This window comes from Ahaetulla prasina, chromosome 2, assembly GCF_028640845.1.
Source record: "Ahaetulla prasina isolate Xishuangbanna chromosome 2, ASM2864084v1, whole genome shotgun sequence".
Taxonomy (NCBI): domain Eukaryota; kingdom Metazoa; phylum Chordata; class Lepidosauria; order Squamata; family Colubridae; genus Ahaetulla; species Ahaetulla prasina.
In genome coordinates this window covers 188686262-188700263 of record NC_080540.1, presented here as the reverse complement: position 1 = coordinate 188700263, position 14002 = coordinate 188686262, and the positions used below count along the sequence as shown (strand labels likewise).

The 14002-nt window shown below is 40.8% G+C and overlaps 1 protein-coding gene across 1 annotated transcript in view; it reads right to left on the bottom strand.

Moving 5' to 3' along the window:
* Positions 1–542: 542 nt before the first annotated feature.
* ALG5 (ALG5 dolichyl-phosphate beta-glucosyltransferase) overlaps positions 543–14002 on the bottom strand; it is a 38319-nt gene continuing 24859 nt past the window's right edge. Inside the window, exons 9-10 of the mRNA XM_058165868.1 lie at positions 2811–2896; positions 543–1142 (exon numbers count right to left, since the gene is read on the bottom strand). Of these exons, the coding sequence (XP_058021851.1) occupies positions 1030–1142; positions 2811–2896 (199 nt within the window). The 3' untranslated portion in view covers positions 543–1029. The remainder of the gene's footprint in view (positions 1143–2810; positions 2897–14002) is intronic.

The following is a 14002-nucleotide window of genomic DNA, read 5'->3' as shown; positions in this document are numbered from 1 at the left end:
AATATACTGTTTGTATCACCCACGCGTAAGTTTAGTTCACGTTACATAAGTGAAACTAAATGGCACTATAGTGTGACTGCAAACAAAAGACCTTTGTCCCAGAATAGTTCATGCATCTCCCCCCATACCACCCAGCTATAATAGACAAGCAGAGCTGGTAGCCGGTGCCCCCCACCAACCCAATCCACAATGCGCGAGAGGCATGCGCAGACGATGATACATGGTACATTACTGTGGAACCGGTGGGTGGTTAGAACAGTTTACTACTAAGAGAGATACAAAAGTGGGCAGTAGGTATAAAAAGGTTGACTACCCCTGCTTTAAATGAACAGTTATCACAGTTGAGAAAATTGCCCACAATAAAGATACAAAAATACCTTGAACATCTTGTACAATTAATTGCGACCTATGATGACAACCAATGGGCCACACTATTGAAAAATGCCAGTATATTATGTTTTATAAACACTTTCTTGCGCTCAGAATTCCAGCAGGTTAGGAATTTGTCCATCAGATGTATCTTTAATCTAAAACATGGTCAATAATTTCAGCAATTTTATAATAAATTTAATGTAAAAGTCCAATTTCTGAATACTCTTTCACAAATATAAAAAAACTGCAATATAGCTGACTGATTACAATAACTACTGTACAGTATTACAGGAAACAGATTCTATAATTTATGCAAAGAAATGTGATGTATGCAAAACACACACATTGCTATGGTTATATTTGCTTTTTTTTTGTAGAAAATATTTTGTAGATTTTGTAGAAAATAGCAATCCAGAGTGAAATGCCATTTTCTAAAATTCAATTTCTAATAGTATTTTATACAAATAGAAAACAAAAGTTAAAAAAAGACTGATTTCAGTATTTGAAAAGAAAAAGGCTGAAAAAAAGCTGTATTTTTCGCCACTGAAGAAAATTCAGAAAAAAAATTGTAATGCATGACCCATTTCTCTCCTTAATTTATACTGTTGAAAAAAATAATATTTTTTTAATCAAAACAATTCTTTGCTGATGAATAAATTAATTCAGTTTTCTGGTGTCAAGTTTCCAAGCACCTGTCAGGTATCGTAGTCGTATAAAAAGCAGGTCCCTTCCCATCTGCAACCAACTCCAGAAGGGAACCAACTTAGAACCTATAATTATTAAAAATAATAAAATTTATGTTAAATATACATATAAAAGGCAATTATTTCAAAATCACTAATTTTAAATTTTAATTTGCTCTGAAATGTATTAAGTTTATAGTTCTAACGTGAAATGTATCAAAGAGGCACAAAATTATAATCTCAAGTGAAAATAGGTAATATTCAGTTGTATCATTTTGCTAGCAGATTATTGTTCCCTAGTTTTCCCGCTCCCTAGCACAATAGCCAGCATAAGTGTAGAAGGTCTGGAGAGGATGCATGGGTGGAGAAGACTATCCTAGAGACTTGCAATTTGCTCTGTCAGCTTTTCCACTGTCTTTCTGGGGAAACAGGCAGGGAAGGGTGCAAATTGTAATCATGTGATCAAGAATGCTTGGCAACTGGTCTAAGTGCGAATGGATTGCCAAGTGCCCAGCTTGTGATCATGTGGCATGCTTGTAACTTCAAAAGTCAGTTGTAAGTCTCTTTGATCAGCACTGTCATAACTTTGAACAATTGCTAAATGAGTGGTCATATATACAGTGGGCTATCTGTGCAGAACTGTTCTTGTTATATGGAATATTTGTGAATTTGAATCATCTGAGCAACACAAAAAACAAAGTACTTGGCCCACTCAGAAGCCATTATGAAATTAATTCTGTTAGTTATGGAGGAAAAAAAGAAGTGCTACCATTGGTTGGAAAGTATATATCTAATCCCTTCCTTGCAGCAATCTCCAGATACATATTTTCAATTAAATGTAATTGATTTAATTTTAATTAAAACTAATTTAATTTGTTTTTTAAGTTTTACTATTAAAAATAATTTTATCAGGTGGCTGAAGATTTGATATGTATATCTCTGTATCTAATTGTTGATTCTGTTGATAAAACTCTTAATAGTGCTTGCTTTTATTTTGCTGTTATAGTATCAATAACTGTTATTTATACAATAAAGTAACAGTCTTTTATAGCCAGTACAATAGTACAGAAACAAATTACCCTACAGAACAGCAATATATGACATCTTCAAAATAGCAGATGGTGACTAAAGAATGTAAGAATATTACTCATTGCATTAGTGTTATTCTCTGTTCCATTTCAAAAATCAGGAGTTAGGTAGTATCTTTTCAGATTTACAAACTTTAATAAGAGGCTAAACTTTTGTGAAGTACAACTTATCATTTCAAATTATTTTGGGTTTTATTTTGTTGAAATGCAGTCAAATTGGAGTACATGTTACAATGCAGTGTTTTGAAGTCAAAACAAAATTTGGTTTATGTTGATAAAATTACTGGAATAGTTTAGGAATTGGTTTCTCTCAGAATCATCACCCAACAGGGATTCTATTACCTCCCATCACACCATACTCTTTATTAACTACTAGGAAAAAAAATGATAGAAATCTACTGAAAAATAAATAATTTCATAATATATTGACAGTGAGGGATAAAGCATATTAGGAGATTAAGGAGCAGCATGCAAAAGACCCAGTGTGGGGGAAATAGCTTAATTTTCTTAACAACAATACAGCTAATCCTTGATTTACAAGTTCATTTAGTGACCGTTCAAAGTTACTACGGCGCTGGAAAAAAAACCTTACGACTGTGTTTCACACTTACTCACCTGATCTCTAGAACTGATCAAAATGACACAAAATGTAAAATTTTCAACTGACCTTCAATTTCTGTCCAATTTACAGCAATCTCTGATATTGGGATTTTAAAGCTTTGAGCTATGTAAAGAAGTTCCACATCAAAAGCCCTAGAAGAAGAACAGAAAAAATATTTTCAAGATTCTTCTAATAAATTTCGATAAGCATATGACAATAATGTTGCCAATTTAAATTTTTCTATCATGAAATAAAAATAATGATATATGTTTCTCATTTTTCCAGCTGTAAAAGTAGGTATATGTATATTTATTCATTTTAATCCTCTAAGCAACATTAAGCAAGTTACAACATATTAAAAATACACTAGTATGTAGTAATAATAAAAATCTTAATTACTATTATCAGTGAAGCCAAAAACAAAAACTTGGGTTAAAATTCCAGTTTCCTGCCTCAGGACATAATGAAAGTAACCTATATAAGTAAGGCCTATAAAGATAAGAATATATCTTTTTTTTTTAATTGAAAAAGTTTTAACAAACAAAAATATTTTTCCCCCTTTTCCCCCCTCTCCCTGCCGCAAAACCCCCTTCCCCCCTCCCTTAATAAATAAAAAAAGAACACATCTGAAAAAGATCCATAAGCATAAAAATGTAATTGTTTATAATTTTGCTGTACAAAGGAAAATTTAAGAACAAAACCAAGGAAAACTTCACAAAATACCTATTTTTATTTTTAAAAAATGTAAACTCAAACAATGTATGTAAATCTATTTTAAAAAGACAATCCAATTTTATATGATTGTATAAGAATGTGTTAAGTGGTACCATTTGTATGATGAAAGTTAATTAACCAAAATAACAGACAAAAGTGAATTTTTGAAAAATAAATAAATCCTAAAGGATGGCTTTCTGAAATAAAGGACTGACCTAATAAACAATTAACAACCTGTGGCCAGTGGGAATAGAAAGACTTTTGTATATCCCCATTTAGTAAAAAAGGCAGTACAGATAAGTCCTCAACCTTATGACTACAATTGAGCCCAAAATTTCTGTTGCTAAGTAAAATATTTGTTAAGTGAATTTTGCCTCATTTTACAATTTTTCTTGCCAAAGTTGTTAAGTGAATCATTGTAGTTAGTAAATTAGTGACTTGGTTGTTAAGCAAATCTGGCTTTGTTTTGTCAGAAGGTTACAAAATGTGACCACGTGACCCCAGGACACTGCAACCGTCATAAATGAGTCAGCTGCCAAGCATCTGAATTTTGATAATGTGACCATGGGGATGCTGCAATGGTCATGTGAAAATGATCATGTCACTTTTTTCAGTGACATAATGAATGGTCACTAAATGAACTGTTGTAAGTTGAGGACTGCATGTATATATGGGGAAAAATTCACAAGTATGTTTGTGCAGACTTGAGTTGTGCTGACTCTCATTTGTTACAGCCAAAATATAGTCAAAGACAAATGAACAAATAATGGTGACAGGTGCAATCTGTAAATTATTATGTAATCTAATGATTGGAATAAGTTTTCCAATTGCTGAGGTTTGATTCCAACAAAGGGCTTCAGGGAGGAGGCTAAAGTAGTAGGAGTAACCATAAGAGCCCAGTCTATGGCAAAAGCAAAGAAGGAGGACAAACAGGAGGGAAGGAACCTAGGATCCTTCCCAGCTGTGCCACTTTAATAGGGGAACTAGGATGCCCTAGTCCAGTGATAGCTAACCTTTTACATCACTGCATGCTGAACAGCATGCCAGAAATGGCACGCAAAACCATCCCGCTTGGACCACGCGGCCTCGCTGGCCTTCGCGTGTGTGGGAGCGCCAAAACCCAGAAGAGCAGCGTTCCGCTGCGTATGTGCGCACCGGAACCCGAACATCTGGTTTCCGGTGCGGAGGTGTGCCTGACAAACAGCTGGCTGTTGCACATGTGTGTAATGGAAACCCGGAAGTTCGGGTGCCAGCGTGCGCATACGCAATGGAACGCTACTCTTCCGAGTTTTGCCACTCTTGCACATGAGAAGGCCAGCTCACCTGCGCACGTGTGCGCACAGGAACGTGAAAGAGGAGCCAGCGAGGTTGTTTGTCAATTAATGAAACCAAAAGGAAGACAAGATAAAGTTCCATTGGAGAGTGTGTCCTTAATTCCTATTTTTTTTTCAAAATAGCCATGGATATTGTGGGCCCTCTGCTCCAATCCAGTAAAGGAATATTGTATATCCTAATTGTATGTCACTATGCAACATGTTATTTGAAAACAGTTCCCTTAATAAATGTTCTATTAATAATATAAAGAACAAAAGAACTGGTCAAAATCAGTACGATAAGACATACTAAAGGAGATCCTCATGGATCAAGCATCTAATTTTCACTCAGCCCTACTTAAATATCTTTACCCTAATTTAGGGATAACAGGAGTGTGAACCAGTCCTTATTTTTCCTAGGCAGATGGCATAACTAAAAATCCATCAGACCCTGAATGCTATGCTTAAAAATATGCAGGTCAACAAAACCAAAAAGTTAGGATACCTGGATGCCATTTCTAGTACGGTATTTGGCCCATAGGCAAATTCCAAAGGTGTCTACTGGATTTAGAAGTTGGGAGGCAACTTCAAAGTGGGTTGGGCGTTATTAAGGAAGGTGTCGAGCGTCAATCAGCGCTTGACACACATGAACAAGGGGAACGATCACAAGCCTGGGGGAAAAGGCTGGTGTGACACGGATGGAGGGGTGACAACTTCATGGGCATGGGTGGTGGTGGTGGAGTTGGCGAATCATGTCAACAGCAGGAGAAATCCATGCCAGTGGGCAGCACCGCCTGATGACGACAAATCAGACGGCAACGCATGGAAGTTGGGTGGCACATTTGAATTGGCCGCCAAACAGCCAGAAAGCCAAACATGGACACCTAGGTGGAGGGGAGTGTAGTGCTGCTATAAGGAGGCACTGAGAGGTGGAAGCTCTCAGCGCCAACTTTACACTGTTTGCAGTCTGGCTTGTTCTACCCGGTTTCCGCACAGGCAGTTTAGCAAGCCTAGTGTCAGCCTCTACTTATGATGCTGATAGCTGTCAAGGTCAACCATTCCGGCATACCAGATGGATGGGGGCTGTCTGAAGAAGAACCCCACATGACATCTTGGGGAGCTGTGGTTTGGACACTCAACTTGGGTCTTTGGGGGAAGGGATTTGGGATTGCTTTCAATATGTAATTTTTGCACCTATTACCTCAGACTTTGCTATTCTTTCGTTGCATTCAGTTCACACTCAGTAAAAATACCTTTCTCTACAAATATGGAGTTGGGGTTTTTCTTTCTTGAGTTTTGAATGGAGGCACACCTGACACCGAGAGAAAGTCGGCTCTCCTACTTCCTGCTTTCATTTGGACTGTAAGTAGGCATCGGACGGGGATGGCAGAGGGAACATCGGATGGGATGCTGACTCAGAGACTGTGGAAGGGGAGAAGGAGGTGGCAGTTCCAGAGGCCAAGGAGGACAGTGAACAGCCAGAGACTCAACCCAACAGGAGTGAGGGCAGTCCGGGAGAGGGCTAGGAGGCTCAGGGAACTGGGGTTGCCAGATCGTCATCTGGAAACTGGTGGCATAGCTCTGTATTAAGAGGGACTGTTGGACCTCGGGTGCCCACATCCCCTCATGCTGGAGCACTGTTCCAGGGGTGGAGATACAGAGGGCATGTCTTCTGGACTGAAGATGAGGACGAATGAAGTTATTTTATGGGTCCTGGGGTTAACACCATGAATGTACTGAGGGAGAGGTTTGGGGTGGGTAGTTTCCGGGATGCCCCATCCTAGCAGCCCTGGACCCCTCTACCACTTGGCAAGGAGGGCCTGGAGGCCCAGGATCAGAGATACAATTTCACCTGGCTAGCCCCATGCTGCGGGTGGAGCAGGCTTTTGGCCAGTCACGAAGTGCAGAACAGCAAGCCCCTGAAGCTCCCACTTCATCGCTGGGGGGAGGTGATGCGAAGTGCTGACCATGCCCCGCACAGAGTCTTGGTAGAGCGAGATTTGGGGGGGCCACGCCCAAGATGGCAGCAAGGAACCCACAGGGCAGATAGCAGATTTAGCCAAGGGCCGGGCTCAGGTGGGGCAGTGAACCAGGCACCCATATGACCTCCAGGAATATGGCCCCAACAGGCGCTTGGGGGCCCACCTCCTATATAGGCCACCTTTGATGGGAGCTTAGAAAGGGTAGCCCTATTTCTTACCCAAGTTATAAGCCACATGAACCTCTATGGCCGATTCTACCCATCTCAGTGGGTGATGGTTGTGGCCATCATGCTGATGGGAGAGGTTGCGGGCTGGGTGGCCAACCTCCACAGTGATCACTCCAGAGAATTGGCAAATGTCAGCTTTTTCCTGGAGGCACTACGTATGAGGTTTGAGGATGAATCCAGGGCACAGGTGGCTGAAGAACAGCTAGTGGCTTTGAAGCAGCAGGGCAGACCGGCAAAGGACTATGTTAGGGAATGGTGAGTAATCCTATCCACCCGTTTGCGATTCAGGTGACCATCAGGAACACACGTACAACTACAGGGGTTAAGCATGGGGAGTTAGTTGATTCTGGGTGCACCAGGTGTTTGATGCACCACAATATAGTTGATAAATTGGGACTCTGCATGATGAGGCTACGGCTTCTCATCAAGTTTGAGCAAATGGATGAGTATACCTTGGGGGGGTGCCCAGTTACACACGTCACTGAGCCAGTTCGGCTCGAAATAGAGGAGCACTGGGAATGTATCTGGTTTGTAGTACTAGACACGATGATTGAACCTATTATTTTAGGACTAGCTTGGGTAGACAAACGGGAACCCACCGTCTGGTGGGAAGTGGGGTTTCATAAATTGAAGCTGGTGCTTGGGCCTGAACCACCGGCGTGTGACCAAGTAAATGGAGCAGAGGGGGGATTACAGCAAGAGCAGTCAACCACGGAAAAGGGGTGCCCGGCTACATATGAGGATTTGGCAAGGGTTTTCAGTGAGGACAAGTGCGAAGTCTTACCACCTCATTTTCCTACTGACTGCGCTCCAGAGTTGATGCTCTATCAACTCTATAGTGCAGGGAGCCAAATTGCCAAAACCCCGTATGTACTCAATGACCCCAAAGGAGATTGAAGAATTGAGACAATATATCGATAGGAAGCTGGCTAGGAGTTTCATACAGCCTAGCACATGGCTGCCCCTGTACTCCTTAGGGAGTAGAATGATGGCAGTCTATGTATATGTGTAGACTTCCGGGGTCTCAATGCGGTATGTGTAGAGCATTTATATCCATTGCCACTCATGAAAGATTTGCTTGATACCTTGGCAACTGGCAAGATATTCATGAAGCCTGACTTGCAAGAAACAATGGAGGAACATACCTAGTTGGTACACCAAGTGTTCATAAAACTGCTGGATGCCAAACTGTTCGTGAAACTCTCTAAATGTGAATTTCACCACACAGTTGGACTATCTAGGTTATAGAATATCTGGTGAGGGTGTGGAAATGGACCCCAAGAAGGTTGAGGTGGTGTTAGAGTGGCAAGCCCTGAAAACAAGAAAATAACTGCAGAGTTTTCTTGGATTTGCCAACTTCTACAGACAAGTTATTCCATCATTTGCCCAGATAGTGTTTACCACTGACAGGTCTCCTGTGTACTAAACCTGCCACAACAAAACCACAGATGGAGCAGGGGCTAGCATGGTCAACTCCGTGTCAGAGGGCTTTCGAACCACTTAAAATGCTTTTTGCTCTGGAGCCAGTTCTAAAACATCCCAATCCGACAGTGCCTTTCATGATGCAGGCAGATGCAAGTGATGTAGCAGTAGGGGCGGTCCTATTACAAGTAAATATTCAGGACAGGCTTCAGCCTTGTGCTTACACATCGTGGAAACTCACACCAACAGAAAGGGGCTGGGCAATATGGGAGAAGGAGGTCTTCATTATATGATGGGCACTCCTGACTTGGCGACACTTACTGGAGGGCTCAGGGAAACCGTTCAAGGTCTGGACAGACCATAAGAACCTGGAAGCCCTCCAAACACCCAGAAAGTTATTCCCGAAACAAGTATGATGGGCTCAATATTTCCAATGGTTTGCCTTTACCCTGAAGTATGTGCCAGCTGGGAAAAACTTTTGGCCGATGTTTTATCCCATATGCCTCAGTATAATAGCAAGTGGGAAGAGGTTGTACCGGCCATGATATCTCCAAAGCAAGCAGTAGAACAGGTGAAAGGTAGTGGGTTAGAGAACATTTGGCCTGAGGATCTCCGAAAAGCTTTAGCTACTGACGAATGGCTAATGACTAACAAATCACTGGCAACACACCGGGAGAGCCTGGCATGGAAGGGAGATAAACTATATATTCCCTCAAAACTTAGGATTTCAGTCTTAAAACAGTGCCATGATGTTAAAGCAGTGGGACATTTTGATTTCCTAAAAACACTACACCTCAGACTTCCGGTATGGCTCCGCTCCGTTGAGGAGCAGCTTTGATTAGGCTGCTAACTCCCTAATCTGTAAAGCTGTCAGGACATTGTAAATCTGGTCCAACAGCTTGGAAATCTCTTCCCTCAGGCAAAGAGGAAGAGATGAGCATTCAGGCTGAAGTTGAGACACCCAAATATAGCCACAGAAGCTTCTGAGGCTTGTGGGGAGTTCTCATTCCATAGCCTGATAAGCTCCTGGCTGGGGAAGACATCTGCCTTTTATGGCAGACGAAACGTAGCGTCCAATTTCCACAGCAGGAATTGATTTATGATGGATTGTAACGTGGACGGAGCAGAAACTGGAGTTCTAGCACTTGTTTGTAAGAAGACTGCAAGCCCCTGAGGATATATTTGTTGCGAAGATAGGAGAGAAGAAAGCAAATGGCAGTTTTGTGGAATGTGTATACTGGAAACGAAAGTTAAAGAAATGCTTACTAACAGCTAGTGTCGAATTAGAAGATACATAGGAAGATACTGACTAAATGGAAGAAACAAGAATTTTATGATTTATATTTTTTCTTCTTCTTTGGGATTATAGTGATTTAGAAGAAAAGTTTTTTGAATTTCTCTTTTTTAATTTTTTTTTGGGTCCGTTATTAAGTTATATTTTTTTTAAAATGGCTTTTAAGCAAATAGTGCCAAAAGTCATAAAAAAGATTCAGCTCAGATTCAAAAATTAAAAGAAGAAATCAAAAAGGAATTAAGAAATTCTTTACAGGAGTTTTTGGAGAATCATTTTTTAGAAATAGATCAAAAATTTGATGAAATAGAGAAAGAGATGTTGGATTTTAAGGAAGTGTTGGAAGAGCAGAAGAGGGAAATGAAAATGGTAAAGGATGCAATTGCGCAAATATTAAGCTCTTGTATTCAGATGGAAGATGATCTTGCAGAAATTAATAAAGCTAATTTAGAGTTGCAAAGGAAAATAGAAGAAATTCAAAAAAATCAAAAGAATTGGAACTTAGATAATAAGATGGAAGATATACAGGCAAAGGTAGATAGGGCAGATGAAGAAAGAGTAATATTACAATATAGATTAATGGAATATGCTATATGGGTGAGGGTTTGAAACAAAATAGGAAGGAAAATTTAAAAGAGATTTTTACGCAAGCCTCTGCTCAGATAAAGGGTGTGGAGCCAGAAGATTTTGAGATTAATATTGAAAGAATTTATCGTGTTAATTCTTGGTGGGCACGACAAAATAGAGTACCGAGGGATGTGGTTATTTATTTTACAACTAAAAAGGTTAGGTATGAAATTTTGCAAGCCTTTTATAAAAATAAATTTCAAATATTGGGACAAGATATAAAAATGATGAAGGAAATTCCTCCTAAAATGTTAAGAAAGAGAAGAGAATTTGCTTTTTTAGTGGATGAGTTTAAGAAACATCAGATATATTTTAGATGGGAAGTTCCAATGGGTTTGTCAGTGAATTTTAGAGGCAGAAAGTATTTTCTTAATTCAGTTATGAAAGCAAGACATTTTTATATTAATGTTTTAAAGAGTGGGAAACCTTTGTTGTTAGATGCTAAGTTAATTGGTTTGGAAATGATGGAAAATAGAATGGGAGAGGGGAGGAATGTTTAAGATGTTAATATGATGATTATGGTTAATTTTTGGAATTGATTTGTTTAGGATATAAATTATAGGATTTTTGTTATTTGTTATTTGTATGGTATAAATTTATGGGATGATATTATTTAATTGTGAAGGATGGAAAGTGAAATTTATGAATTTAGATAATGTGGATGTAATGATTTTAACTGTTTACTGTTATATTGTGGATGTAGTTTAAATGATTATTTGTTTTAATTGACACGTTTATAGATAGTAAAAGTTATGAAGTTAAGCTGGAAATATTATATTTGAAAGACTTTATTCGAAATGATATTCGATTGATGGAGTAGTATTGGAAGATTGGATATTAAATCTTATGACAATTGAAGAAATATAGTGATGAAAATTTGAATTTGAGAAGCTGGATTGTAATTTAAGAAATGGACTTATGAAATTTGAAGGAATATACAAGTAGGTGAAAAAAATAAATTTGAATTTTAGAAGATGGACTAATTTTTAAAATGGACTGTAAGAAGAACGGACATTAAATGTTATGGCAATTGAAGAAATATATAAGTGATAAAAATTTGAGTTCGAGAAGATGGACTGTAATTTGAGAAATGGACATGAAATTTGAAGGAATATACAAGTGGGAAAAAAAATTGAATTTGAGAAGATGGATTAATTTTAAAAATGGACTGTAAGAAGAAGTAATATGTGAAGTTGGTATTGCTTCTTTTCTTTTTTTCTTTTTATTATTCTTTCCTATCTTTTTATTTTTATTGTGAGGGGATCTAAAGTTTTAAATTTTTAAAGGTGGGAGGTTATGTATATTTTGTATACTTTAGCTTGTGATTGTTGGTCATAATACCCGGTATTTGCTCTGGGAAGTCTGGGGGGGGGGAAGGGGGGGGAAAGGGGGGGAAAATGATACATGGATTGATTATTAATGTACAGTAATTTTTGAAGATATGAAATTCAAAAATTTAAAATTTTTGGGGATGCTCGACTGCCATTTCAGAAAGAAAAGGAGAGAGGAGTAGAAGGAGGGAAGAAAGTAGGTAGGAAAGAGTAGAGAAGGAGGAGGGGAATAAGAAGGTTAGATAGGGTGGAAGAAGGGAGGAGTGGAGAAGGAGGAGAGGAAGTAGTAAAGTGAAGGAGATGAAGGATGTGAAAGTAGTAGAGGGTAGAGAGGGAGGTTGTGAAGAAAGGAAGTGGCAATCGGGCAGGCCTGAATCAGTAATAAATAAAAATTAATGATTAATGATGGATAATAGTTTGTACATAAATATGATGTTGGAAAATGGAAATAAAAATTATTTATAAAAAAACAAAACAAAAAAAACACTACACCTCAGATGGCGTCAATTCTGGTGGCCAAAAATATGCAAGGAGGTTGAGGATTATGTGAAGAGTTGTCTGATCCGTGCAGTGAGGCCGGGAAAACCACTCGGCCTCTTACAATCTGTAGCTGAGCCCACTAGGCCTTGGGATGAAATTGCTATGGATTTCATCGTGGACCTACCAGATAGCAAGGTTCATATGGTAATATGGACCGTGATTGACTTATTATCAAAGCAGGTGCATTTCATCCCATGTAGCGGGTTTCCATCAGCTCGATGGCTGGCTAAGTTATTCATTCAATACATCTACTGCCTACACAGGGTGCCCCGGCATATTATCTCCAATAGAGGGGTGCAATTTACAGCCAGATTCTGGAGGGATTTTGTACACCTAATCAGATTTGAACAAGGATTGAGTTCAGCCTTCCACCCTAGCATGGAACAGCTGAACAGACCAATGCTATGATGGAACACTACCTAAGGTGTTAAGTTTCATACCAACAAACAGATTGGTCCAACCTTCTGCCAGGAGTGGGTCCCTCCAAAGCGATTGACATGGGCCTTTGCAGCCATGTTGTCTGTCCTGATGAGAATGTCCTGACCCTGAACTCTGTCCTGAAAGACCTATAAGGCCAGGTGAATGGCTCTCAGTTCCAGCCAATTGATATTGTGAGATAGATCGTGAGGAGTCCATCTGCCCTGAGCTATTTCCAACTCTAGGTGGGCACCCCAGCCATAAAGGCTGGCGTCGGTGGTCAAAACCAGACGACTTGGTTCCTTGAACACCGTGCCCTTGCTCACTGCTGGAGAAATCCACCAATGAAGAGACCTCCGAACCTTGGTGGGGAGAACTACTCTGCGAAGGGAGGCTCCCTGCATCTTCCTTTGGAACGGGAGAAGAAACCACTGCAGGGACCTGCAGTGGAGGCGCGCCCACGGGACTATCCCTATGCAAGACACCTTTCGGGCCTACATCTCTCCTTCTGTAAGGCCTCTGGGTGGGACTGTAGTAGTCACTGGACTGGCCGGTTGGTCATCCCGAAGCAGCTCCCCCACCTGGCAGGCCAGTGCACCCTGGTGGAGGAGCTGCTCCGGAATGACCAAAGGGCCAGTACTATGAGACTTCTACAGCTCTGGAATATGGGACCAGCCATGGGGGGCTGGAAATCTGTGTCCTGGGTTGGCACGTGCAAAAAGGAGCGCACGTGCAAAAAGGAGTGCAGCCCTCACCATCCGGAATGAAATAATGGTGCTGTTGTGATGGCAGGGGAGGGGGTGGTGCAAGCAGGCTGAAGAGGTGCTTGAGATGGCTGGAAGCTGCAGGAGTGCCACACTATTTTCATTTGGTATATTTTTGCCAGCCGGTGGTGCAAGGCAGCCCTCGTCTCCTGCCGCTTGGGACTTGGAGCAGTAAATAGCATGTAGTCCAGAGAGCAGCCGGATTTTGCTCTCCATTGTGGATGCCAGATCGCGCCCCTGCAAGCTCTCGTCTCTCAAGGAGTGCTCCCTGAAGCGGCGTGGGAAGCTTTGGTCGGGCTCCTCGGGAGACGAGAGCTTGTAAGGGGCCGATCTGGCGTCCGCAATGGAGAGTAAAATTTGGCTTCTCTCTGCTGTAGTGCGACATCAGAATTCCACCTCAGTATATTTGCAGTGCAAGGCAGCCCTCGTTTCCTGCTGCTTGGGACTTGGAGCGGTAAAAAGCATCTGGTCCGGAGAGCAGCTGGATTTTGCTCTCCATTGCGGATGCCAGTTTGCCCCCCCCCCCCGCAAGATCTCGTCTCTCAAGGAGCCCGACCAAAGCTTCCCATGCCACTTCAGGGAGCACTTCTTGAGAGACGAGAGCTTGCAGGGGGCGATCTGGCATCCGCA